This window comes from Rhipicephalus sanguineus, chromosome 10 (genome assembly GCF_013339695.2).
Source record: "Rhipicephalus sanguineus isolate Rsan-2018 chromosome 10, BIME_Rsan_1.4, whole genome shotgun sequence".
Classification (NCBI taxonomy): Eukaryota; Metazoa; Arthropoda; class Arachnida; order Ixodida; family Ixodidae; genus Rhipicephalus; species Rhipicephalus sanguineus.
Window position 1 is genome coordinate 11,402,931 of NC_051185.1, and position 26,856 is coordinate 11,429,786.

The 26,856-nt window shown below is 47.8% G+C and overlaps 3 protein-coding genes across 4 annotated transcripts in view; all 3 read right to left on the bottom strand.

Moving 5' to 3' along the window:
- LOC119372349 (uncharacterized) overlaps window positions 1-871 on the bottom strand; it is a 34,693-nt gene extending 33,822 nt beyond the window's left edge. For both annotated transcript variants that reach the window (XM_049419794.1, XM_037673859.2), the window contains exon 1: window positions 616-871. The gene's annotated coding sequence lies outside the window, so the exon portion shown is untranslated. The remainder of the gene's footprint in view (window positions 1-615) is intronic.
- Window positions 872-7,501: 6,630 nt separating this feature from the next.
- LOC119407038 (uncharacterized) lies at window positions 7,502-19,590 on the bottom strand. Its single transcript, XM_037673866.2, has 8 exons — window positions 19,035-19,590; window positions 18,145-18,471; window positions 13,171-13,272; window positions 12,893-13,069; window positions 12,243-12,401; window positions 11,604-11,770; window positions 10,226-10,420; window positions 7,502-7,818 (listed from the first exon to the last, which is right to left on the bottom strand). Exons 1-8 carry the CDS (start codon window positions 19,293-19,295, stop codon window positions 7,668-7,670), a joined length of 1,539 nt encoding a protein of 512 aa, XP_037529794.1. The 5' UTR covers window positions 19,296-19,590; the 3' UTR covers window positions 7,502-7,667.
- Window positions 19,591-20,300: 710 nt separating this feature from the next.
- LOC119372350 (ATP-binding cassette sub-family C member 2-like) lies at window positions 20,301-26,133 on the bottom strand. Its single transcript, XM_037642824.2, has 5 exons — window positions 25,900-26,133; window positions 24,647-24,823; window positions 23,727-23,894; window positions 21,082-21,282; window positions 20,301-20,336 (listed from the first exon to the last, which is right to left on the bottom strand). Exons 1-5 carry the CDS (start codon window positions 26,131-26,133, stop codon window positions 20,301-20,303), a joined length of 816 nt encoding a protein of 271 aa, XP_037498752.2.
- Window positions 26,134-26,856: the final 723 nt, after the last annotated feature.

Sequence of the window (26,856 nt, forward strand, 5' to 3'; positions counted from 1 at the left end):
GCGCGTTTTAAATTAGGCGCGGTTGTTTTTGACGTCCGGCGAGAAATCGACTGCCTCCTTCCGCTTGCATACTACCACCTTGTCCTTTACGGCGAAGCGAAGTGTGGTAAGATGTACCTCAAAATTCAACTTCAGATTAGTAACACAACTGAACAGTCCACAGATCTTCCTTGTGCACGCATCTCTACAGGGGCAGTGTGTTTATGTGTAAGCGTAGGCGTGCGCACAAGGGGGGGGGGGGGCAGAGAGGGGGGCGGCCGCCCCTCCTAGTCACCTAAAAGGGGGGGGGGGCAAAGAAGTTTTCAACATGCTTTGACTTAATAGGGAGGGGGCGCGCCGCGACAAACCTTCGCCCCTCCCCCCCCCCCGGCTCTTAAGGGGACACTGCGCACGCCTATGTGTGTAAGACAATGCAAAGCCTCTACATATCAGCTGAGGAAGCACGCGGCAGCGTACAACGTTAGCTACAATCACACCGACGCAATAATATGACTGAAAAAAGTTAAGGTGGTCGAAATCGGAGTGATGATGCCACGAATTTGGCAGAGGCAATTTCGTGAACAGTGATCGATAACATGAGCAACAAATGATCGTGAACAGTGAGCAACAACTTACGAACATATGCATACGATCAAACAAGGATTGTAGCTCAAGACTGATGTTCAGGTGATCGTATCCATGTCGACAAAAAGCAGGCAGCACATCCACACATTTCCGCCGCACATGTACTGGAACACCGTGCAGCCGCTACACACCGACGCTCCAACCGCAACTGCGGTATCGCAAGGATTGCAAAATGGTTGCAATATGATTGCAACTCCTGGCGTACGCCTGCACATACACGATGAAAACGATGAATCAGCGAGCGAAAACACCGTTCTCCTCGCGTGGGCGATTGCGACGACACCGACGACGCGGTCGGCGATTCCATGCCATCGTTGCGGGCCAGTAGCGCCAGCGTGCGGATTTGCCAGAAACAATAAATGCTTCTCCGAAAACCTCCGAGATCGCACGTGCAATGTCTCGGAGGCTATGCAACCTTCGCTGGCTATTCGTGTGCAGGCACTGGCGTAGCTGCCTCCCCCCGAATTTTTTAAATTTCGTACTTGTATATATACACGCACACATATAAACGCACGAACGAACATACATAAAGTAAGGTTGAAACCACCCAGAAAAATATTTCTGGCTACGCTACTGTTTGTAGGACACCGTTTCACCATTTCTTTATTTAAAAGGTGAAGGTGGCACTGCTACTTGCACTTATCTCGATGGTTTCAGTACTGCGTAATCGAGATTTCTTTCATATTCAATGCGGTCACTGCAATGCTGGCGCTCGGCATGTCAGTTCGCGCGTACTGCGATTTCTAGCGCAGACAACAGCATGAGGTTGAGAAGACAGAATTTACAGCCCAATTAGGTTACGCTAAGTAGACTGCAAGCGTGAGCCCGAGGTCTCACGGGACACTCATTATTAAATTACTTACTCCCTCTAATTTCATTTCACTGCTGGTTCATTCAAAAAGACAGGGCGTGCAAACATGGACACAAGAAGGAAGTCAAGACACCACAAACGCTGGGGTCGTTTAGAATGAATACTTACAAACTAGCTGAGCTCTGTTATTCTAAACTGTTAGTTCCTTTTGCATCTCCTAGACATCAACACTGGTTCTACATACTGGGACTTGGTCGACGCGGTGTAGATTCACAATTTGATTCATGGTACGTTTGATTCAGTTTAGTTCACATTAACGTTTCATTTGCACTTGTTGCGAACTCGTGGCAGGGGCGGCGCAGCGGACAGCGCGGGCTTTGCCCCGTCCTCAAGAGCAAACATAGTCAAAACTGCATTTGAAGCAGCGCAAAAGACGGAAGCACAATACAAAGACCACAGGACAGGGCGCTGAACTTTGAACCGACAGGTTTTATTGCAAACAGGAAGCAACATATACACAAAAACAACTTTTAGCGTGCGCATGATATGATATGATAGATAACAGTTCACTGTCAGTACTTTTATGAGTTTCCTCGGTAGTGACTAATTATGGTGACCCTACGTACAATTCCTGTACGTAATTTTTTTTAATGCAAACATATTTCTTTAATATGATTGCGCCGCTCACTGCGACAATGTAACGCGGGGGCTAAGGACACCTCAAGCTGTCTCACTGCAGCTTTTCCTTTGGCCTCTACCATTGCTTGAATGTTCGCAATGGAAAGAAATCGAGGAAGTAAATGAAATTGCAACGCAGCGCGTCGCCCTCGGTGTTAGTTAGTTTGTATGAACGGGCTTTGCTCGGAGATATCGCGATCGCTACCTAATCCTTAACTATCGCACTCATTTTTAATAAGGCTAGTTTTTAGATCTATTATAGTTGTGTCCCCTAACAAACTCTCGTGTGTACTGTACCAGTACATCTTCTGAGTATTAACACTCGACGCTGCCTCGACACTGCCTCAAGCACCAAACACCGGCACTCCTCGCGCACTTTTCCCGAAGCCGTGCTGACAGCGTCCAGAAGTGATTCGGTGGTAGAGAGAAGACGAAGGGCTCGCGTAGAGTGATCGTCCATAGCGGCGTCCAAGACGCATTCGACTGCTCTGTTCAGAAGCGATCGGTTTCTGTTGAGTGCATTCAGTACTCGGTACGTGTCATTCTGCGCGTTCTGGTAGTCAAATTCCAGTGTCAGGAACACGAAGTTATCCTTAAGAGCACGGGCTAGCATAGCGGGTGCCTTTCTGGGGATACTATCGTAGTTGAACTTGAGACGGTGTAAGGTTCGGTTGGCGAGCAGCAGCGCTTTAAGCGCTTTGGCCTTCAGGTGGGCTTGGAGGGTCTGGTCAAATTCGGCCTTGCGTATACTCTTATTGCGTGCGAGGACGTTCAATACCGCAGTTGAAAAGGCACAGTCCTGCACGAAGGGACGCACGATAAGCTTTCTGAGCGAATGTGTTGTTTCTAGAAAAGTGACGACTACTTCGCTGCTTTCGGCATCCACACGGCAAGGAGGTGCGATGACCAGTTCCGCGAGTGATGCACTGCTAACTCGAGCTGCGGAAAACCACTGCACAGTGCCAGAGCAGTTAGCATCTTTCGTCCAGCGAAGACACGCCTTGGGGAAGCGGAAGCTCCCCAAGGCGCACTATTTCGAGAAACCGCTTCTACAAACTTCGAGACGACTTGCTGGTCAGTCGGCAGTTGGAGATGTCAAGACCCTTTAAGGAAAAGCTCTCCTGAAGTGTCTTAGCCAATGCTCGTGCACCGAGATCGCGGATCGAATTTGAAGAAAGCAAAAGTTCTGCTAATGTCTTGTTATCCCGCAGAACTTCAGCTATAACTAGAGCGCAGCTGGTGGACAAGTTGGCTTCCGTAAGTTCAAGGCGTTTGATCACTCTGTTCTCGCGGAGTGCTTGAAGACCATCCCACAGTGCAGAACGGTCACCTGAACATTCGAGTGACAGCTCCTGTAGTGCTTCGTTATGCTTGAGAGATCCAAGGAGGATACCGAGCGCATCATCTGCCAAGAACCTTACACGCAGTTTCCACAGCATCCTGTTGGACTTCAGTGCACTCGCAAGCGCGGTAGCGCTGGACCGTAAGAACCTGCTAAAACCGCCGAGCTCGAGAGAGATGAGGCTTTCACAGGAGCTGACGGCAGACATCAGTTCCCGCGAGACACTGGCCGACATTTCGTTGGAGAGATGTAGGCGCCTCAGGTTGCTATTCGTAATTCCTTTGGCGATGCATTCTGCTGAGATGTGGTCAAGCTCGAGCGACGTGACACTTAAGCAGTTTAGCCGAGGCGCCAGATTCCCGAGAGCGCGGGACAGAGCCTTGCATTGGTATATTTCCTGCACTGACCTCACCATGTCGTCTGGGTGGTCTTCAACCTCTATGATACCTCGGTTGGCACACAGTGCGCTGCCGAATATTGCAGGACGGTGGCACAACGGAAAAGCTGCGGCGTTCAGAAGAAGTTGCTTGATGCACATGTGATGCTCCAGCAAACTGTACAATAGGATGGCGCCGTCTAGGAGGGATGTGTCCGTACGCACCGTGTAGTTATCGGCGCGTTCAACGTGAGAGAGTGTCAACGCATCGGGTGCATGCTCGATAAGCTGCATGGAGACTTTTCAGATAACTTCATTCACAGCAGGCAAGCGTAACCTCAAAGAGCACTTGGTCTCTGCAGGAACGTCACGGCAGGACGCTTGAATGCCCACGCCACCGGATTGAAGTTGTTCACGTAATCTTTCTACAATGAGCGTCAGTCGCGCAGAATCCAAGGTATGAATCCATGCCCGATACCCAAGTGGATGGAGGTTCTATGTCATCAGCTTGTCTGCAATGACAATGGGCCCGTCGTGCATTAATACCTGAATATACAAGAAACAGACGCTTGTGCAAACTTGAGCCATGGAATTCGGCATCAAGAAAACCAGCAGCCGAGTCGAAGATATGAGATGAAATTGAGACACTGTTACGGATTCGCTTCGAAAAGAGGGTCGAAGGCACACAGTGGAAGAAACGGGAGCGCGGTTTTCACGACGTAGCACTATTGAATCAGATGGCTTGATGTACGTTGTTAAGCATCATTTCATCAGAGATGAAAGGCAGGTAGGTTACCCAGACGCCCGTCGGATTTGCTACCCTGCACGGGGGGGAAGGGATAAAGGGGCGAAATGAGAGACAGAAGATAGGTTGAAAGAATCACGCGCCCACTTGGGGGAGTACATCAAGCATACGTGCAATCGTACAGACCTGTTGACGATAACGTCAGCAACGCTTTCGTTGCCTTGTGCGCCTTCGAATCCATATGCATATACACTTCTCTTGCAATTTCAAGTTTCGGAGGAGCCTTTTGCGCTTTATTCTATTCTTGTTTTTGTGAAATTACCGTATGTGAAGGCGGCTGCTCCAGAACAGCGGCGAATTTCATGTCGGGGCTGCGCAAGACCAAGGCTTGTGGCTTTCTTCCGCAGTTTGATTGATCAACGCAAGGTCGTATAGCAGACGTTCAATTCTGGGAGATGCCACAGAGGCTGCGTGCGTTAAACATAAAATTGCGATAACTGTGTAGCAGACTATGCCGGTAGGATGACGGTTCCAGATGCGATTTTCACCGTAATCATAACTGCGCGTTTTGAATTAACCGCGCCTTTGTTTTTGACCTCCGGCGACAACTCCACTATCTGCATCTGCTCAGATGCTACCCCTTGCTGTTTTACGGCGAAGTGAAGGACTTAGGCTGCGCCACTAAACGTAACGTTAGATTACTAACAAAACAGAGCAATTTGCGGAGCTTCCGTATACACACGTCTGTACAGGAGAGATAGTTAATGTGTAACGCAGAACAAAGCCTTGACACATCAGATGAGGAAGTATAGGGATGTGTAGACCGTTAGCTATGTACTACAATCACAGTCGGACTTGCGAGGACACTGGTTGTGGCGACTGGCACACGCAAATTTCGACAAAAGTGTGTGAACGAGTATATGATCTAGAACGGTGAGCAGCAACAACTTACGGACATGTACGATGAAACAACGATTGCAGCTCAAGAGTTATGTTCAAAAGATCGTATCCACGATGACGAGAGGGAGGCAGCATATCCACACATTCGCAGCGCGCATGTTGCACTAAACAATGTGCAGTCGCTACACACCAGCGTTCCAACAGCTACTGCGGTATTGCAGGGATTGCAACGTGCAACTCCTGTCGCACGCCCGCGACGCCCGCACATGCTCGAGGAAACAGCGAGTAAAAACTCCGTCAACTCCGTCCGCGAGGTCATTGCGTTGATTGCGTTACATCTCGCAGGCTATGCCATCTCTACTGGCTTTTGGCGTGATGAACGATGTTCCTCATTTGTTTCTTGTTCGCAATGCGTTCACGGTAAACGTGGCGCTTGTATTTGCGCTTGCCTCAGGGGTTTTAGTGATTCGTAGTTATGATTTCACTCGATCGGAAAGCAGTCGCTGTCACACAGACGATACGCCTGCAAGCGGCTTCTCAGTTCGCACACGTTGCGATTTCAAGCTTTAAAAAAAGACAGAAAAAACCAGGACATGACTGAGAAAACAAATGTACAGTCCCATCAACTAACACTAAGGAGAGAACATGCGAAAACCTATGCTCTCGTAGGACACTGTTGATATACACCAAGAATCATTGTGTTGATGGTGCAGCCTTCTTTGAGTATTGCACTCTTACTTCCTCTTGTACTTTTTCGGTCGCCTAGACATCCCCACTGGTTCTCTATGGTGAAACATGGTCTCCGAGGTATCTTTGATTTCCTTTCACATGTCATTCAGTTTAAAGGACCCCTGACAGCGAAAGTTTTGTTTGCGACTTCTTTACTGTAATTTGTAGCTTTGTGTCTGGCAATCCCGAAATCGAATCGTAAATGCTGTAACACATCGTATAATTAATACTAGCGTCGTTATTTGGGAACAGTTTTGCGTCAGTTGGAAACTCCCGCCTAAATACCATAAGAAACTAGCGCCCTACCTACAGCGGGGGAGCGCCCACGATCACGTGCACTCAAGCTTTGGTGTCGTTCAAAGCGCATTTTTCAAATCGGGGCCCCGCGCGCGGTAAGAATGAAACGATGCGGGGGCTTCGGTATGTTAAGCGCGTGCCCCCCCCCCTCCCCCCTTCAGGAAAAAAAAGAAAAAAGAAGCACTCTTGGCCGAAGCAGCTAGAAGTACGTTGAGAGCAGCCCGACAACAGAGCGAGAAGGCTAACGAACAATAGTCTTCGCCGGGTGCCAGTCGTGGTATTGAGCATTGAGCGCGCCCCGCCAACCTTCTCTGACGTCGAGAATCGTGGAACGTCGCAGGGGGCTTCGGTATACGTCATACCAGTCGCGACGTGCGGCCAACTCACATGAGCACTCACGCTTACTTTAAAACTTAATTAAGATATCTTAGAGCTAACGTCCGCCACTGATAATCGGTCAGAAGTGCCCCCGTATACAGGACAATCAAGCACAAACATCTTGAGGCTTCAATTTTGGTGTACAGGGGTCCTTTAACATTCGATTCTTTCTTAATTCCCGTTTGTTTGACTTGCTTATCCTTACTACCTTAATACACATGTGGCTCACGTTTCATTCAACTTTGATTCCTTTTAAATCATCGTAATTCACAGTTGATTCACCTTATGCATAAATTATCATTTCTGATCACTTGGCGTACCCGCCGTAGCACTCGCTGTAGCAGTATCGTTGGGATTCGCCCCGCTAAGTTTTGGTACCATTGCTGTTCGCGCCACCTGACTGTTTCACTCATAAGCCATGTGAAGCTTTCACCTTAATAACAAGCGCGATATATTGTCGTGTCCTACTGCTATGGCATATAAACGTTTCGTTGAAATAAAAAAAAGCACAGTCGGAAGCCTCCTCTGACAGTTCTTACATGAACGCGCCCATCACCACCTTGGCTGTATCTAAAGTTTATTCGAAAACGTCCTTTCACAACGATGCGATAAGTTCCTCCTCTGACTGTCCTTACCTGAACGCAAGGAGCAGCACTTTCACTCTATGTAAAGTTTATTCGAAAACGTCCTTTCACAACGATGTGATAAGTTCCTCCTCTGACTGTCCTTACCTGAACGCAAGGAGCACCACTTTCACTGTATGTAAAGTTTATTCGAAAACGTCCTTTCACAACGATGTGATAGCGAGTAGGTGATCAGTTCGATGAGGCGCGACGCCAGCGTCCAAGGCCATCCTGTAGAAGCAGCTGCTTGGATCGGAGAGCAGAGAGGTGGGCGTGCCGAACTCTTTTACCCTTCCCTCGTCCATGACGAGTATTCTGAAAGGAAAGAAGTGTCGCGGTTGTGGTGTCCTCGCCTGAGAGACAGTTACTGCGTCACTTACCCCCACTATTCACCTAATTTTCCCAAATAAAGAATCTCTTTCAAGACAGTCCCGCGCCATATTTTTAGGGGATTGTATGTAAACAATCAAGCTGCAACACACTTCATATGTCAGCCTACGTTGTCGCTGTTGCGATGATCGAGTCGCTGTCGGTTCCTGGTGTCAGGGCCTCCTAGAGGAGGCGCTGCTTCCTGAGTCCCTGTATAAGTTACGCGCTCGTATTTCTAAGTATCATGAATCACCAACTCGTCCAATCAGCCATTTCAGTGGTTGCATTGTGCACGTGTTTTATGTAGAAATAAGTGGCGAGGAGGAGATATCACCTGTAGGAAGGGTAGTGAAGGCGAGAAAGAAACCACTCTCTTAGAATTAATATTATTAATTCTTGGGATTTAACGCAGTGATTCAGAACTATCGATGGCAATATCGATGCTATCGAAAGCTGAGTCACTATCGAACTATCGATGGTATTAAAAACTATTGATAGTGCTATCGATAGAAAATTCGACAGTACTGTCATAGTATAAAGTCAACCCTGCGAACGAATTGCAGCTTAAACTTGGTTCCCCGAGTGCGCGGTATAGAGTAGGAGTAGCATGCTGAAGGGCAAGAAAGTTGACATGCTTGCGTTCCTTCAGCAGAATGCTTTTCTGGCACATGATACTTAAGTTGAACAATTCAGCTTCAGCGGAAATGATGATGATGATACCTGGTGTTTAATGGCGCAAGGGCCAATTGATGGCGAAAGAGCGCCAGGTCATGAGACAAGAAATGTGAACAATGATTGTGGTAAGTGCCTGTATAAGGGCCTTAAAATTCCGCGTTGACGAGGGCGTTGACGAGGCATTCGTGCTCATTTCATGTCATTCCCATGATTTTAATACTTCTATGTTTTTAGCGGAAATGAAACCGTTACATGCGGCGGAAGTGCGCGGCCTCAAATTTAGGTTGTATTTTGGGATTTCAAAATATAAATATCAAGAAGTAAGTTTAATTGTAAGGTGTAACTCATTACTTGTGAATGCAAATTTTTTAATGGATATATTCCGGCATTTTCACAGCGGAAATAATTTATTTCTTCAGCCAAACAAGTGGCTGATAAATTCAGTGAACTGAGTATTGTTGATAGTAGACTATCGCGAATGATTTTGGCCATATCGCCGGCCAACAGCAGCAGAATTATTCACGGCGCTATCGATAGTGTTATTGTTAGTAATACTACTGACGGTACTATCGATTGCACTATCGGTAATACTATCAATAGTTTCTTTACACTATCAATAATTTCAAAACAACTATCGATGCAATCGATAGTCCACTTACTGATGGTTTTGCATCACTAGTTTAATGTCCCAAAACCACGATATAATTATGAGGGATGCCGTACTGGAGGACTCCGGAAATCTCGACCACCTGGGTTCGTTAACGCTATTCTTTGAACTTGGAGTCGTTTAGGGCATAGAGTTTCCTACAATTACCTAGCCCGGTCACACACCTTGCTTCGTTAACGCTATTCTTTGAACTTGGAGTCGTTTAGGGCATAGAGTTTCCTACAATTACCTAGCCCGGTCACACACCTTGCTTCGTTAACGCTATTCTTTGAACTTGGAGTCGTTTAGGGCATAGAGTTTCCAACAATTACCTAGCCCGGTCACACACCTTGCTTCGTTAACGCTATTCTTTGAACTTGGAGTCGTTTAGGGCATAGAGTTTCCTACAATTACCTAGAGGTAACTCCGGCACTGCGATCGTTCAGCCACCATGGAAATGATGGGTAGTACACGGATTTGCCTAATCTTCGTGCTTAAGGCTTCGAACGCACTTGTGGCTTTGTTTATTGCTGTGTTGTGGCGTTCGTTTCGGGTAAAAGAATAAACCGTTGTGAACTTCGTGACCAGATTTGAATTGGTGAGCCTAAAAATGTTAAAGGGGTGAAGTGGAACTGCTGACTTTTGCTGAACTTCGTTTGCGACAAAGCGGATGCAGGCGACGCGGAGCCAAACGGAGCCGAAAGAACAGAGTTTAGACAAATCCGTGTACTACCCATCATTCCCATGCTGGCTGAAGCGCCATGCGTTGCAGCTCCCATAGACACTAGCGCCAGAGTTCCCTCTAGTAACTGTTGTAGGAAACTCTACGGTTTAGGGGCCCTTTAAACCAGAGATGTAAGGTACGTGCAAACACAATGTAGCATACATGTTTTGCATTGAACATCACAGAGCAAATGTGAAAATTGTCATTACATACTTCTGTGAACGTGCATGTTTGCAAAAGTTCTGTCGTGCTTAGAGCGTACAATACAATACAATAACGAACTATGCGATACCGATATGCTCCTATACCTGTCGTAGTCGAGCACGGTGTGTATCCGGTGCGCTATGGCGATGAGCGTGCTGTTGACGAATGCCTCCCTGAGCGTGGCCTGGATCAGGCGGTCCGTGTCGCCGTCCATCTGCGAGGTGGCTTCGTCCAGCAACAATACCTTGGAGCCGCGAAGCAAGGCTCGGGCCAGGCAAACCAACTGGCGCTGACCGACGCTGCGGGTGAGACACAATGCACGCCGTGCGTCTTTGTTTCCCTTGTTGCTGGTGATTGCATTAGGCAAACTATCCCAATTTCACCATGCCGGTGCCCGGCGTAAGACGCGCACTTAGAGTAGCCAAGGTTTGTTGAACGTTTTTTTGTAAATTATTTGGTCGAAGCTGAGTTAATTAATTAATTAGCGCTTAGCCATGAAAAAAATACAGGTTGTATGTACACACGACTACCACTAATGTACAACAGGAAGAACTTTCCTAGAGGGCATGTTTTTTTTTTTTAATCTTATCTTGGTACAAGTTAGATGGGAGAGCCGGTTCATGCGCAAACACAAGGAAGTAATTCGGACCCCCGCACTTAGAAAGAACTCTTACGGGGCTAGCGTTATGTCTGCTAGCTAGGGTATGTGGCCCGGAAGCGGAGGAGAAAACGGAAATTCAGCCATTGCGGATGCTGCAGTTATCGCAAGAAAAGCGTTCGACCAATGGGAAGGTACATTATGGTAGAAACGTCTTGTCATATTGAACCCTGGGCCAGCTTTGCGGTCTTAAAGTTGCCTTTGGTTCGTTTTCTAGGGTTTAACGTCCCAAAGCGTCTCAGGCTATGCGAGATGCTGTAGTGGAGGGCTCCGCATAATTTAGACCACGTGCAGTTTCTTAACGTGCACTGGAATCGCACAGTACACAAACCTCTAACGTCTCTCCTCCGTCGAAATTCTATCGCCGTGGCCGGGATCGAACCCGCGGCTTTCGGGTCAGCGGCGAATCACCGTAACCACTGAGCCACTGCGGTGGCGCAGCCGGCAGGGTCTCGTGGAAGTTCGACTTGATATACCTAACATGGTAACTTTTAGCGCTTCAATACAACACGAAGAAAAACCACACGTAACAGCGCTTGTCTCAATTGACCACTTGAGAGTTGTTGTTGTTGTAACCTCTGCCGTATGGCTCACACCCACTCTGGGGGATTGGCCAAGAATTGATCTTATGAATTTTTTTAAATAGGTATTTTGAGTTAAGCGCAGAGTTCTGTCTTTATCCTTGTGTCGTTTTGTTGCGCTACAAGCTACCATGGACAAGAACCAACTAGCTCGTCAACGCTTTGTGCGTATACCTAACAGATCACGTGTTCTGTGACAGTGGGCTTGACTCAAACGAAATAAAATCATTTGCGATACCATACCTGAGGTTCGTGCCTCCGTCAGCGGTCTCCATGTCCAGTCCTGCCGCATGACCTTTGACCAAGTAATCCAGGTGAACGTCGTGCAGCGCCTGCCAAAGCTGGTGGTCGGAGTGAGACCCAGTCGGGTCCAAGTTCGTGCGCAAAGTGCCCCGGACCAGGCTGGGGTCCTGCCGTATGTTTGCAACACCAAAATCTTTCACTAATACAGATAATGGATGTAAAGAAAAAAATGGTGTTTAAACTGCCAAGCCATGCATCGCTGCCCATGCGCATGTGATAAGGAGACAAACAATTTAATAGTTGTGGGATTTTTAGTTCCAAAACCACTATATTATTAGCGTCATCAGAGCGGAAGGCTCCGGAAATTTCGGACTCCTGGGGTTCTTTGACGTGCATCTAAATCGCATCCATCGAAATGCGGCCGCCGCGGCCGGTACTCAATCCTGCGACCTTCGGGTCAGCAGTCGAGTACAATAACCGCAATAAACCATCGCGGCTGGTCAAGGAGAAAGAGAAGTTCCATGAATTAGCGTACACGAAACCGCGCTTAAATTGGGCTCAGTTCATGCATGGACGTAAACTTCCCGTAATACTCTTTGCGAAAAAAAAAAGCAGGAGGTGGTTCGGTTTCATTTGTACCTGCGGAATGACAGTGAGGGCGCGGCGCAGCCTCTTTAAAGGAACTTCGGCAATGTTGACGCCGTCGACGAGGATGAACCCTTGCGATGCTCTCAAGAAACGCAAAAGAGCGAGCACAAGGGAAGACTTGCCGGCCCCCGTCCGTCCTACTACGCCCACCTGCAAAAAAAAAAGAAAAAAGAAGCAATGATGAAAATTAAGAGAATTTCTTGCTGGGCTAGTTTTTTCACAATGCTAAACTGCAAAGCGTAAATGCGGTACAGTACACAGAGGAGCACACACAGCACAGGACAAGCGCTAACTCGCAACTGCCTTTATTCCGAAATAACTTTCCTAAATATATGTAATGTACAACCAGCATGCGCAAGCACACTGCCCATCATAACCACAAGAAAGGCATATCGCCACAATGCACATTACGACATCAAATCTAAAAATTCCTTTTATTTGTTGTGAAGCACCACAGAAGTATCACTGGTGCAATCACTTTCTTTCTTTCTGATATGGTAAGCTTCCATAAGTTCTCTGGCCACCGAATTCCCACTCTTGCCCAAAATGAAAATTACGATGTCGATGTTATTCGTATCTCCAGATTGACTTCACTTAACTGCTGGAATTGAAGAGCTCTTCGAGGAAGCACAAACACGAACCTTCTGCATAGGCTGCACAATGAAACTGACTCCATTGAGAACGTCGGGTGCAATGCCAGGTCGATAGGAAGCGGAGTAGTTTCGAAATTCGACAGCACCCTCGGACGGCCAGTTCTCACGCAGAGGCAGGCTGCCAGGCTCCCGTTTCTCTTCTCCAGGCGTACTGTCGAGCTCACTCTGCGAAGTCGAACAGAAAGCTGCAATAAGAGTACTTTTCATTACCGCTTCGTTATCTGCGAGTGCCTTATAGTCAGACTAAGGTATAGTAGAACTAGCACCTCAGCTGGGAGCTCCGTGTATTCCAGGCAACGCTCGAAGGACACAATCACCTGGAGAGTGCTGAACATCGTCAGGCACAGGCTCATCAACGCCAGCGGAATCTGCGAAAGTGTTGGTTTGAGCGCTGTGCAGATTAGCTTTGTCAACGAAAGTGTCCATTGCTAAAATACACTAGCTTCATTGATGAGTAAAGTCTCGGGGATCCTGCTCTGAAAACTAAACCAAAGAGTTTTTATTGAAGCCACTGCAAGTTTTTAGACATCACGTGAGAGCAGGAGAGATTGATCACATAAAGAAAATGCGGGTGTGCGATTCAGTGCAGATATCTGATTAGCTACCCTATAAATGGGGGAGTGAGTAGGAAGTAAAGAGATGGAGATAAAAGCAGAGCACGTGCACACAATCACTGCTGTTCACAGAAGAGAATGATACTCGTCAGGACTATACAGAATGTGAGAAGGGCCTGGGGGGCCCACCTGCACCACTAATGATCAGGACTATACAGTCTCTCACGTAGATTAGTTGATCGTAGGAGCCGCATTTTTTTATTGACATGATGTAAGGGGATGTTGGTGCACAAATAAGGCGCCGGCTACTCCTTAGCTCTTAGAGGTGTTTAACATAGATCACATAGGGTCCAAATTTCTAAGCACAACTAACCCGCAGTACATACAATATACAACTTAGCGTAACAGTCAAGACATGACATAACATAACAGTCAAAACAACATATTCGACAATCACATATATGTGTACACATGGCGATGTTAAAAAAAATGAAGAACAACCGTTGCATAGCATATCCAATACAAAAATAGTCAACACGCACACAAATATACACTGTTCCGGCCAAGAATGCCATAACGCGTTCGTAACCTTCTGCTGCGAAGCCTTGTAAAGTTCGTGAGTATAAAAACTTCTTTACAATACTGAATAATGATACCGACAGGGAATTACGCCAAGGAAAGCAAATAGGATTTTATTTGTGGTTTTTAACTGTAATGTAATGGCTATGACCTGAATTGAAAGGAACTATAGTGGATGAAAAAGCACCCCTTCCGTCGGTGGGATCCGATCCCGAAACTTTGGAATTACGCGTCCGTTGCTCTGCCAATTGAGCTACGACGGAAGGCGCTCCTTCGTCCACTTTTCTTGTGTATTTGTGTGCTTAATCCCTGGGAATGTTGCCCAGTGTCACTCGTAGCCAACCTTCGAATTACTCGCGTAATTCGAAGGTTGTGGGTCCGCGTACCACCGACGGAAAGTGTACTTTTTCATCCACTATAATTCATTTCAATTCAGGTCATAATCATAAACCGAAGATCAGTGCGAAAGGCAGAAGTCTGATATCTTTTGCTTCAGACAATGAACTTTGCTTGCTAAATGACGGAAGTCCCACGTTTTTACGTGGCTCTGCATACAGCAGCTGCCTTGACTTGGCTTTTGTCTCACGATGCCTCGCCAGACGTACCGGGTGGTTCGTGGACATAGAAACACATGGAAGTGACCATATCCCCACATATGTGAAGATCAGAGGTTTGTCGCCTCTCAAGGTACGCGACACCATCCAAAGAGTGGACTGGACCAAATTTCAATCGCTCATGGAAGAACAATGTCAAGACAACAACATCTCACTTGACTTAGAAGAGGCAATAAAGTGTACAGTGCAAGACGCGATGTGCACTATCACATGCTCTTCGAAAGTAACGGAATTCGATGTAGAATTAGAGCGACTTCGGGCACTCCGGCGACGTGCTGAACGAAGGTACCGACGCACGAAAGCAATCGATGATTTACGGACCGCCAGACGCTTACAGAAGAAGATGCAACGCCGGATAGACAAGTTAGAGTCACAACGTTGGGCTGCCTTCTGCGAGTCGCTAGATCCCCGCAAGCCTTTATCACACTTGTGGAGGACAGTAAGAGGGCTCCGGACACCCCCCGTCCAGCGGTCTCCATTTAAGGCTCTAGCCCTGTCTCAACGGCGATCGGAGGTCGACGTGGCAGACGAGTTCTGTGCCAAATTATCCAGCCAGCTCACAAATCACTACTTCGCGCCTTCAAGTGGCTGCCCGATATCGCGTGACCACCGCATGGACCTACCTTTTTCAATCCAAGAGCTTAAAGCAGCCCTGGCTTTGTGTGGACGGACATCAGCACCCGGACCTGATGGTATTTCCTACAGAGCACTGTGTCATCTTGGCGAGCGTGCGAGAATTGCTCTCCTCGAGGTATACAATGAATCCTGGCGAGAGGGCACCCTCCCCGTAAACTGGAAGACCAGTCGCCTGGTCCCATTACTGAAGCCTGGCAAGTCACCATTGGTGCTAACATCGTACCGCCCGATTGCACTGGCTAGTTGCGTGGGCAAAATAATGGAGAGGATGGTACTAGGACGCCTAGAATGGTACTTGGAGCATCACAACATCTACCCAGATGCTATGACAGGGTTTCGCCGTGGTCGGTCATCGATTGACAGCGTCGTCAACCTGGTCACCTACGTACAACACGAAAAAGGCCGTAAGCGTCTCTGCGCTTCTTTATTCCTGGATGTTAAAGGGGCGTATGACAATGTCACCCATGAAGCTATCCTTGCCGCTCTCGGAGAGGTAGGAGTGGGTGGTCGGATGTTTCAGTGGCTACGGAGCTATCTCTCTGAGCGTTCTTTTTTCGTGAGCACCGCGGACGGCGACACTTCGCTACATTACAGCCATCGTGGTGTTCCCCAGGGTGGCGTACTTAGCCCTGTATTATTCAACCTGACGCTAATCGCTTTCCACGAGCACCTGCCAAGCACTGTCAGACTGTCAATGTACGCAGACGACATCTGCGTTTGGACGTCTGCAGTGACACGTCTACAACTGCGAGCTCGAATTCAAAGAGCGGCCACTGAAGCTACTATTTACCTCCGTAACAGAGGTCTAGAAATTTCCTCTGAGAAATGTGCACTTGTGGCATTTACGCGCAAACCAATAGAGAGCTACAGCGTAATGATAAACGGCCAAAGACTACCTTACCTCCGATCGTACAAGTTCCTAGGTGTTATAATTGATAGAGACGTCTCATGGAGCCCTCATGTGTCATACATGAAAAAACGGTTGACAGGCATCTGTCATTTGTTCAAGTTCTTCGCTGGCAAGACATGGGGAATGTCCACAGCCGCTATGTTGCGACTATACAGGGTTCTTTTCCTCGGATTCCTACGGTATAGCCTGCCTGCATTATCCAACGCAAGCAAAACAAGCCTACGAATGATACAAAGTGTACAGGCTCAAGCACTCCGGATTTGTCTAGGCTTGCCCCAGAGTGCATCAACAGTCGCGACTATAGCCATCGCAAGGGACCACCTCATCAAGACACACATTGAGGTTGAAGTGCTGAGGACACATATACGACATCTTGCTCGCACTCCCCGCCATCACCTAGCCTCTCTACCAGCGGACCGACCACGCACATCTTACTCCCAAACAGTGACCGCCCATGATGAATCAATACCAACTTCCTTCACTCCTGCCGCAAGACCTCGGACTCCTCCATGGTGCCTTACTCAACCAAATATCAACATTACAGTACCTGGCGTCCAGAAAAAAACGGATTTGTCGTCACCGGCACTTAAGCAGCTCACTTTGCTTCTCTTGTACGAAAAGTACCAAGACTCCATCCACATCTACACTGACGGATCTGTGCTGACGAACAGTTCAACCGGAGCAGTCGTGATACCAAGGTTGGTTACGACAATTAAATTCAAGACATCTCACGCAACAACATCGACGGCAGCAGAACTGGCAGCCCTTCATAGAGCGTTACAATTCGTCAATGACCAACCGATGCACAAGTGAACTATTTTCTGCGACTCGAAGGCGGCACTGCAGTCTCTACTGTCAGCTTTACGCCGCGGGCCGCACGAACAGCTGGTGCTAGAGACAGCAGAGGTTATCCACCACCTAACTGAGAAAGGACATCAGATCACTTTTCAGTGGTTACCAAGTCACTGCGGAATCATCGGCAATGAACGGGCCGATCAAGCTGCCCGCTCAGCCCACGCAGAAGACCATAAACTACTACTACCGCTTTCTAGGACCGACGCTGCACGGAAGCTTCGTTTGCATGCTCGCCAACGCACCACGTCACAGTGGAATGAGCCACACTTCAGACATGATCGACTGCATTCATTTGACCCTACATTAAGTCTTCAAGTCCCATCAAGACTTCGCCGAGCAGACGCGACCCTTTTGTGTAGGCTGTGGTTGGGCGTTGCGTTTACCAACGCCTATCCTTTCCGCATTGGGATGGCCGACACCGCAGCCTGTGACCACTGTGGAAACGCAGAAACAATTAGACATATTTTTTGCGACTGCCCCCTGTACAATGCACAGCGACTATCTCTTTGCAACGCGCTGAACAAGTTGGACGACCGACCTTTGTCGGAAGAAAGAATTCTACGCCATCGACAAGACGCAACGTCACAGAAGAAGGCCATGCAAGCGCTACTGCGCTTCTTGCGATCTACCGGCCTTTTTGAACGATTGTAAGAAGAACTTCGTCCCTGTGTGTTTTTTTTTTATCTTGTGTGTGTACGTGCGTTTTTTTTCTCCTCTTTTTTCCCCTCTCTCTCTCTAGACCCTCTTTCTTGCCCCTATTTCCCCTCCCCAGTGCTGGGTAGCAAACCAGATGCTAATATCTGGTTAACCTCCCGGCCTTCCTTTTTTCATCTCTCTCTCTTTTTAAAAACAAGAAATAAAGTCCCTTATGCTTTCCTTGCCGTACCGGTCTGTTGGTTTCATTGCTTGTGTCTAACAAAGAAACAAGCTTCTGGAACAATTCCCCTTCTTTCGTTTCTTCGGCTATGGTGCGTCGTCAATGCGCGCTACCGCAACCCGATCGTTTGTCTTTGAGCACTGCAAAACATCGCGCCAGAAACGTTGCTGAAAGTTTTTTTTTTTTCTACATTACAGACTGTTTACAACGCTTACCGATGTGGCTGAGCTGAGAGCGAGACCCAAGCTACTCTGGTCGGGAGCCGCCGTGCCCACGGTATTGAGGAGCACCGCTGCGAGCACGACCACGAGCCCGCCCGAAGCGGTCAGAGCCCTCGAGAAACGGAAGCAGGCGCAGTAGGCGGAATAGCCGCGCAGGCACATATCGTCGATACGGTAGAAGTGCCGCCGGAACCTCTCCAGGACGCCGTACGCTCTCACGCTGCTCAACGCCTCCAGGGTCTCGGTCATGTGCTGCAGCAGCTTCGAAGTGGACACGCTGTCGAAGTAGCGCGAGCTGTGCGACGCGCTCACGGCCAAGCACTGCGTAGTTCCGAGAGGGAGGAGCGAAAATGGTCATTTGCGCCGCACGGGCGGATCAGTGAATGCGATAGCGACAAATTGGAAAGGTACACAAAAGTAAGGTTAGCAGCTGATTTCTCAAGCATCCGTCTTGGCGCAATGAATGCGATAGGAACATATTGTAATGCTAAACGAAAATAAGGTTACAGTTCTTTTAGCATCCGACTAAGCGTAACCAATCAAAACGCTGGCGTAAGGAAACTCGGCCGCCGCAGCTAGCCAAGCGACCATCGTGAGCGGTGAGACCACAGCACGTGTAAGCGTATGAGCTGTCTGCCGATTCCTGTCAAGATTGGGCGCGCGCGACCACGCACGGCCGCTGAAGGCACGCAGTTCCTAAGCCATGCTTCCCCGTCGTCGCGTGCGTGGGGAACACTTCAACTTTGCTCAGAAAATCACGGCGACGGCGAATGCTCACCTGTAGTGACCCTGTAATAGCTATCGCAATAAAACATATGCCCTGGAAGAAAGTATAAATACAAAGGGGACAAGCATTGGCGAGAACATGTAGATAAGGTGCTTACGAGTCCCTTCGCGGCGAGGACGGCTACAACTGCAGTGACCAGCACAACCAGAGGCGCCTGCGTGGCGACCACCGCGACGCTGGCGGCTGTGATCAGCGCCCCCTGAACGCACTGCTTGCCGGAAACAAACGACTCGGCGTCCACGTAGTCCAGGTCTCCGGCGAAGCGGTTCAGTACCCTTCCTCGGGGCGATGAGTCGAAGAAAGACACCGGACTACGAAGCACACCGTCTAGCATGGCGTGATGCAGCGAACCGGACATGAGCCGCGCGGTTGCCGCCAGCAGCACACCGCCCAGCAGTCGGCCCAGCACTGCAAGTTTAGTAAAACGTTTTAACGTGCGAAGCACTTTAGGGGCCCGGGCTCATGTCATCTCATGTGATCTGCTGTCATGTCATCTCACGCCGTCGCTTGTCGTCACGCAGGCAAAACCATGTATAGCATCGCCATGTATAGTGTAGCATAGCAAGCGAGTGGGAAAGGTAAGTGGGAGTGAGGAGTGGTGTGATGTTGGGGAGGATGGGAAAGGGTAAAAGATGACATATCCATGTGTGGCGTCATGCAGGCAAAATGTTGTGTAGCGTAGCCTTGTATAACATAGCCATGAACTATAGTATAGAAGGGGGACGGGAAATTGAAGTGATGGTGGGCCGGATGGAAAGGAGGAGGGAAGAGGGTAAGGCATAGTATAGCATAGCCATGTGTAGTGTAGCATAGAAGGGGTGGGAAAGGGATGTGAGGGTAAGGAGTAGGGGGAGGGTAAAGCATAGTATAGCCGTGTATGTATTAGCAACGGTGCGGAAAAGGGAAGTGATGGTGAAGAGGAGAGAAGCGAGAGTGAGAAGGAGGTAACGGAGGCGGTGGAGGATAGAGCATAGCATAGCCGTGTATAGCAAGGGGGTGGGAAAGGAAACGGAGAGTGAGGAGGAGGGAGAGGTGTAAAGGAAAAGGAGGAGGGGAGAGGGCGTCACTGCGTAACAGAAGGTTTTCTTTCCCGCCATGGACGCCGAGAAGGCTGCACGTTTGGAACATCAGCGCTTGCTTGCCCGTGAACGCCACCGTCGCCAAAGGGCAGGCGAATCACTGCTCCGCACTTCCGACTGCTGCTTTCACGTTCAGTGGAACTGCATACATTTTTTGCATACGTACTGCGTTTTATAACGCACTGCGAGGTATTGGACCATTTTAGTTTGTCCGCAGACTTTTTACCGTTTACGTTGTTGTGGGTTGCTGGGGAGAAGGAAAAAAACTTTGTTAAATTCTGAGTCTACTGAGACTTGAAGATGATCTCGGTGGAGGCGACCTAGAGAGCCCAGGTTGTGAGATCACATGCGGACTCATAGATCCAAATTGTAAAAACTGGTTTATTGGAGAAGTACACTGGATTGGCAACGCTGGTAGCGACACCTGGTGAGGCACAACCTATACAGACACACAAAGCTAATATTGCAGTTACTTACACTCTTTACTCTACTGTTTGTGTAAAGCATTGTCAGTTAGATAATAATTAACTGACGGTACTTTCATTATTTTGTTTCGTCGAGAACACTAACGTGACTAAATTTTTGCAAAATTATTGTAGTTGGACAAAACGCCTCATGGTATCGCTTCCAGTTCTGCCACCGCCGCCCACGGCTCCGGCGATTCTCCGGGAATTGTCAACGGTAAGGTGTTCCCGGACTTACTAAAATTCTCTATTGACTAGGACCACAGGAACGAGCGGCACACACATGGCGGCAGCGCGTTATAAGATGAAGTCGTACCAACCAGCCTCCGTTGCAGCCCGATAAGAAAGGTACTGCAGCTCGTTAAATATATAGGAGGAGTGTCTATTAAAAACTGGCAGAGCTGCAAACATGGCAAATCCTTGAACAGGAGGTGTCTCTGGATTCAACGTTTCGACAAGTGGACTTGTCCTCGTCATTTCACCAAAGGTGCCACCGGATGCGCAAACACGCAGAAACAAAAATGCAACAAAATGTATAGACAGCTGAAACTTCAGGTACAGCAAAATATTGCGTGCGGAAAAGGATCCCACCATTAACAACGCAGATGCCGACGAGTCCTCCGATCCAGTACCGGGATGCCGCCGCCGCTCCGTCAGGATCCGCGCTGGATGCGTCAGTCCACGACTTGATCCAGAGCTGCTGCATCGCGTTAGCTACGGCTGCTGCCGCTAGAACGGCCACGCCCGCCAGCGCCGGCCATTGTGAGAAGCGGATGAGCGCCATGAGAAGCTGCCAGCCCGTCTGGAATCAGAGCCGGCAGAACCATCCAACGATACTGCTGTCGTGCACTACTTCTAAAAATGAAGCTTAAGCGTGCTCCAAGTTTTAACACGAAAGTATTTTATGCCAGGATTTACCAAGAATTGAAGCCCGTCACTTCCGTTACGGATGTGACATCAATAAAAAGGGCACGTGGGTAACCCAGAACGAAATTCAGAAGAAAAACTATTATGCAAGAGAAAAGGAGTAGCCGGAGCTATACCTAGGCACCAACCTCTCCTTAAACACATTTAATTAAAAGAAACTTACTGAGTTACCCGACATGGGAATCGAAATTCCAACTCCACGGCTTTGCAGCGTGCACTACCTCGAAACATTGAGGACGACAATGCCATCCTCAGGAGGTTAACTTTAAGAGACATTCTACGGGCACTGTGCATGGGGATAGTACCAATTCGCTTGCGCGTCGCCCGCGTTCTTGTGTGCTTCCATTGTGAATGAGGAGATCTTGCAGCCGAATCGAAACATTGTAAAACGTTAGGTCCACCTGAATGCCTAAGTTGGCAGAGCAGGTGAGGCACCTGAAGTTTTGTTACGAAGCATAGAACGCGTCTTCAAAAACTTGGCTTAACCCTGCTCGACTACGTTTAACGAAGGTTAGAAAGTTTTTCACACACCAAACTTGTTTAGCCAAATTTAAGACATTTGTATCTCGAAAAACGGAAATCGACCTCACTCGCCTTGTTCGATTGAGCCAGTTCTTCTTGCGTTATTTGTCCTGCAGCGTCGTTTTCTTCATGGTGCTCGAGGACAGTGCTTCCATCAGGACAAAAAGAGTACATATATATAGATAAATTTTATAAGTTAAACCTAAAGCCACCTCTGGGCATAAAAAGTCAGGTAAAATTTCTTGTTTATCAAGACAAAGTGCACTACCCAGTACAGAGTGTTAGCATGAGGGCTACTTAGAGCCGGGATAGCTAGCTCAGGAACTTCATAAAAACTGCAAGTTCGGCTTGTTCTATATGCTCTTACATATCCTCTTACTAGGATCTGCTCATACATATAAAACCGCCACATAAGTACCCTGATGGCAATATTGATTTCATAGCGACTGCTGAGGTCTAGTTCATTGAATGAGTATATAAGAATTCCATTGTGTTCTAAGGAAGCCGACGGCTCAACCTTCTAAGTTTTGACTGTTATTTACAATGGCTCGAACCTTAATACAAGAAAAACGGTAAAAAATTGTGGCGTCAACAGACGCACGATTTAATATTACAGCTATTCGAAGAAAGCATACACTGAGCTTATGTATGTCCACTAAAGCGCTGGTGCTCAGCAGCACTGCTTGGTACCTCACCTGTCCGTAGCAATGGACTCTAGCAGCCTTTGCTTTAACGCCACGTGGAAATTCTGCGGTGACGCTGGGTCTTCTAATAGATCGTTGACCGATGCGTACACCATTGTTTTCTTGTTGTGTACGAAGACAATCTTGTCCATGTGACGCAAGTAAATTCCTTGGTTGCAAACCATAATTCGAGTCTGAAACGCAGGCGTACGTGTTATTTCAAAGCGTCAATAACATATGTGTCAAGGTTGACGCAGGTAGCCTAGTGAAGCAAAGCTGTAACAACTACAAAAACAGTATGGAATCGCCTCTTCCAAGGCCTATCAATAATCATTTGCTTAAAAGCACTGCGTTAACAAGTAAGTGACAGCTGCATTTTTTTACCGACTTTTTTGCCCGGCCATTTAGATTTCTTCAAGAATCAAGGTAATGTTCTATAGTAGTTGAATTTACGCACCATTCTGGACATTTCTAATATGTTGAATGAGAGATAAGTAGATAATCTGTAGATATTCGTGTCCGTGTTCGCCGAGAGGACTTATAAAATCCATACTTGTATCCTACTATCTACGAAATAACTCCCGCTTCGTTTCAGAAACTGAGAAACTCGGACCAATTGCTTAGTTTTGTTTCGCGCTTCGGTTCACTTGTCAATCCGCCGTGGTTGGTCAGTGATATGCAAACTGACGAGGGACAGACTGGTCAGGGACAGACAGGCAAATTGACCAAGCCGCCGTTGTTGGTCAGACTGCGTATCTGTGATAACCTGCTACTGGGCACAATGTGGCGCATTCGATTCGCTGCCACGGTGGACGCATTAAACACTCTAAGAAAAGAAAAAAAGAGTACGCGTTACTCGGTAGGTCCTGACTTTCCAAGTATACAACTCTCTTTAAAGAGACGCGTGAACTCTCTTTTGGGTCTCACGACTCTCCGAAGAGAGTATAAAGATCCCCAAAGACAGTTAACGTGCCTCTTTAAAGAGACTCGTATACGTGGCAAGTCAGCACTCGCATAAAACAGTCAAAGGACTCCTTTTTTTTCTTATAAGAGGGCTTCATGCACTGAGCTCTCGTATGCCCCGCTACAGAAAATGAAGTCCGGTATAACGGACCTTGTTCCTGAGGAGGCCGAAAGGCCCCAAGACTTCGCGGAAGATGACGTTGGCCACCACGGGGTCGAGTGCGCTGAGCGGGTCGTCGAGGAGGTACACGTCGCTGTTGCTGTACGCCGCGCGAGCCAATGATATTCGCTGCTTCTGGCCACCGCTCAGGTTCGTACCCTGCGACAGCGTGAGTGAAGAAGGAAATTTTGTTATTTCTATCTATCTATCTATCTATCTATCTATCTATCTATCTATCTATCTATCTATCTATCTATCTATCTATCTATCTATCTATCTATCTATCTATCTATCTATCTATCTATCTATCTATCTATCTATCTATCTATCTATCTATCTATCTATCTATCTATCTATCTATCTATCTATCTATCTATCTATCTATCTATCTATCTATCTATCTATCTATCTATCTATCTATCTATCTATCTATCTATCTATCTATCTATCTATGATTTACACATTCGACCAGTGTGCCAGGCCGCTAAAAACCAGACGGTTTTTAGCGGACTTGCTTTTTTTTTATGTGTGTTCGCTTTGTATGTGTGTTGCGTGGCATCACGGTCATGGGTGCTAATCACATATCATGTTTGCAAGTTATTTCGTCATGGAACTGAAGGTTGGGCTTTGTTGTTTACCATGCGTGATGAAAATTCAGGGCGCACAATATACATGGACACACTGAAGTGGACAAACTATTGTCGTGTGACTACTTTTCACTGCGTCCGTGTCTTTTGTGCGTGCTGAAATTTCACCATGAGGTGTCTTGTGATTTATGTGACAAACGGTAGCATGCATCAAAAGGACTAGAGGAGTTACACCTTGTCAGACATCTGTTTAAGTAAATGTCGCAGCTATAATTATCGAATATGGCCATAAATGCGCAGCAAGCTACAAGAGTGCTTACGCACCTTCTCGCCAACTTCGGCCGCATCCCCGGCGGGAATCTTGTTGAGGTCGTTCATGAGCTGGCAGCAGCGAAGCACGCGTTCGTAATTGCCAGGATGCATGGGCCGGCCGTACAGGATGTTGTCCCGGATAGTCATGTTGTGGACATTCGGCAGCTGAGGCACGTACGCTATGCGGCCCTACAATAAATATAATAGATTGTAAAGTCCAGGAAATGATCTTGGAGATATTCAGGTGCGCCTCTCGGCAATGCGATATTTGCCTAGGAATGACGGCACCCTGCGGACTTTGTCAAAAGCTGCCTACTCACTATCTTTGAATGTCAATCGGCTGTTGTGTGCGGTTATTTCATTGTGAGCGCCGTTTTCTTAAAACCCATATAGGACATGGGGACATATGGCCTACCACACGAATTACCGTAAGCAATCTGTATAATCAGCTAGGCGTTCGTAGTCCTTATGCTGTTGAAGAAGAACAAATCTCGTTCAAATGGACAGACTTCGAACTTCACAGACAGCTGTGCTCTTTCCTCTTTTTTCATGATTTTGCCAGTAAAAGCCAAGTGTGTATGTTTTTTTCGTTTTTGCACGAACAATGCAGACGTGCGCGAAAAGCGAGACCGGTTACGTTGCTTATAACGCCTTAATTTTCATGACCGTTAACTATCCGCGGAAACCGGAAAAATGAACACATGAGAAGGAACATTTCATTGACTACGTTGCTGTATATCAGCTTATCAAAGTTCATGTAGAAATGTTGCACCGCGAAGCAACGAGGCGGAAGGACGGGAAAAAAGATCACGCCATATCCACGAAGTATGATGATTGAGGAGCTGGCTCGGAGATAATCGGGTAAACCGTGAATGCTCCGTACAATTCTTCTACTGTCATATAAAGGCGTCACGCGTTCTTATAGTAGCGATTGTGGTCAGGTTGTTGTCGAACCACAAGTGGTCGCGGACCTTGCAGCTGTGGCCGAACGTGTGGTCGAGGAAATTGAGGAAATGTGGTTTTGCCTGCGTTAATGTCATCATCAAGGCGCTCGAAGAGCAAGAGGAAGAAGAGTTCTCTTTCGCGCGAGCTGTGCCAGTAGCGGTTGCCTATGGAACTAAGGTTACGCTTACAACCCCAGCTTAAGTACCTGGCGAGGCAGCTCCTAAAACAGCTTGTAAGCCATTTGCGCTGCAGCCATTAAAACTGGAGCGCTTAAATTCATCCATCTCCCTCGGAACTCTGACACAGTTGACGGTACTCACCGTGCGTTCAACATTTCCTTCTAGACACTGCATGTCTCCGAGGATGGCCGACAGCAGCGAAGACTTGCCACTGCCTACGAAGCCAACGACTCCTACGAGCGATCCGGGCTCGATGTCGAGCGTGACGTTCTTCAGCTGGGGCTCCGCGGATTTCGTTGTCGAGGCGTTCCATGCCAGCGTGCACTTTTCCAATCTCACAGTTCCTGTGGAAGCAGTTGCGGTTGTCGTTGCCATGTGAAGTTATACTTAATTATATGCCTGCGCAGGGTTCTCCATTAAGGGGGCCGAATTCAACCCCCCCCCCCCCTACAAGCTTCGTTATGTAGGCAGAAATGAAAATGAGGCGATGATGTGCTGGTCACAACGACCTGCCTTTGGCCTCAGGCTTCCCGGGGGTCAATATGGGACGCAACATCAGTGGTTCTCGGCCGGCAGTATCACCAAAACATTCGTGGCCATAACGTTGAACAATAAACAATATCGAAACAGGTCCGACAGAGTGAAAGTATGGGGCAGACTTGGCACCCCCCTCAAACGATTAGGGAGCCCCCCTTCCCTCGTGTGCGCAAACCTATGTGCAGTACTCACGGATTGAAACAGGTCAATTTTGGGCTAAGTAACGCGCATACTTTCATTTACGCCATCTTCAGTTCGGGTCATATCGGCGTAATTTCGACTCGAACGCGTCGATCAGAGCCCAGATTATTTTTAGAGACCAAATTCGTCGCGACATGACGTCGTTAATTCAAGCAACTGCGCGTACCAGTTGTTATACTAAAAAAATGATGTCGCATTTGAATCCGCGAGTACTGTACTTAATGCTTTGAAAATATCCGGCACCACTGATCTTTTCAAAATCTTATTAATGCCTGACTTAACTCTGTGCTGGTGCACACTCGAAGTACCTTACAGCCTTCCTTTGTCTCGTACCAAAGTGGCGCTGTGAAATGCCAAGAT

What these genes read in the sequence shown, in the direction of transcription:
- LOC119372350 (XM_037642824.2), bottom strand. Translation starts at nt 26,133, where the DNA reads ATGGCAACGACAACCGCAACTGCTTCCACAGGAACTGTGAGATTGGAA. An exon ending in CGGCCGAAGTTGGCGAGAAG is followed by an intron (nt 23,895 to 24,646) that starts GTGCGTAAGCAC and finishes ACGCTGTCGCAG; the next exon opens with GGTACGAACCTGAGCGGTGG. An exon ending in GAGGACTCGTCGGCATCTGC is followed by an intron (nt 20,337 to 21,081) that starts GTTGTTAATGGT and finishes TGGGCTCTCTAG; the next exon opens with GTCGCCTCCACCGAGATCAT.
- LOC119407038 (XM_037673866.2), bottom strand. Translation starts at nt 19,295, where the DNA reads ATGTCCGGTTCGCTGCATCACGCCATGCTAGACGGTGTGCTTCGTAGT. An exon ending in TCCTCGCCGCGAAGGGACTC is followed by an intron (nt 18,472 to 19,034) that starts GTAAGCACCTTA and finishes GGAACTACGCAG; the next exon opens with TGCTTGGCCGTGAGCGCGTC. An exon ending in ACACGGAGCTCCCAGCTGAG is followed by an intron (nt 13,070 to 13,170) that starts GTGCTAGTTCTA and finishes TCGACTTCGCAG; the next exon opens with AGTGAGCTCGACAGTACGCC.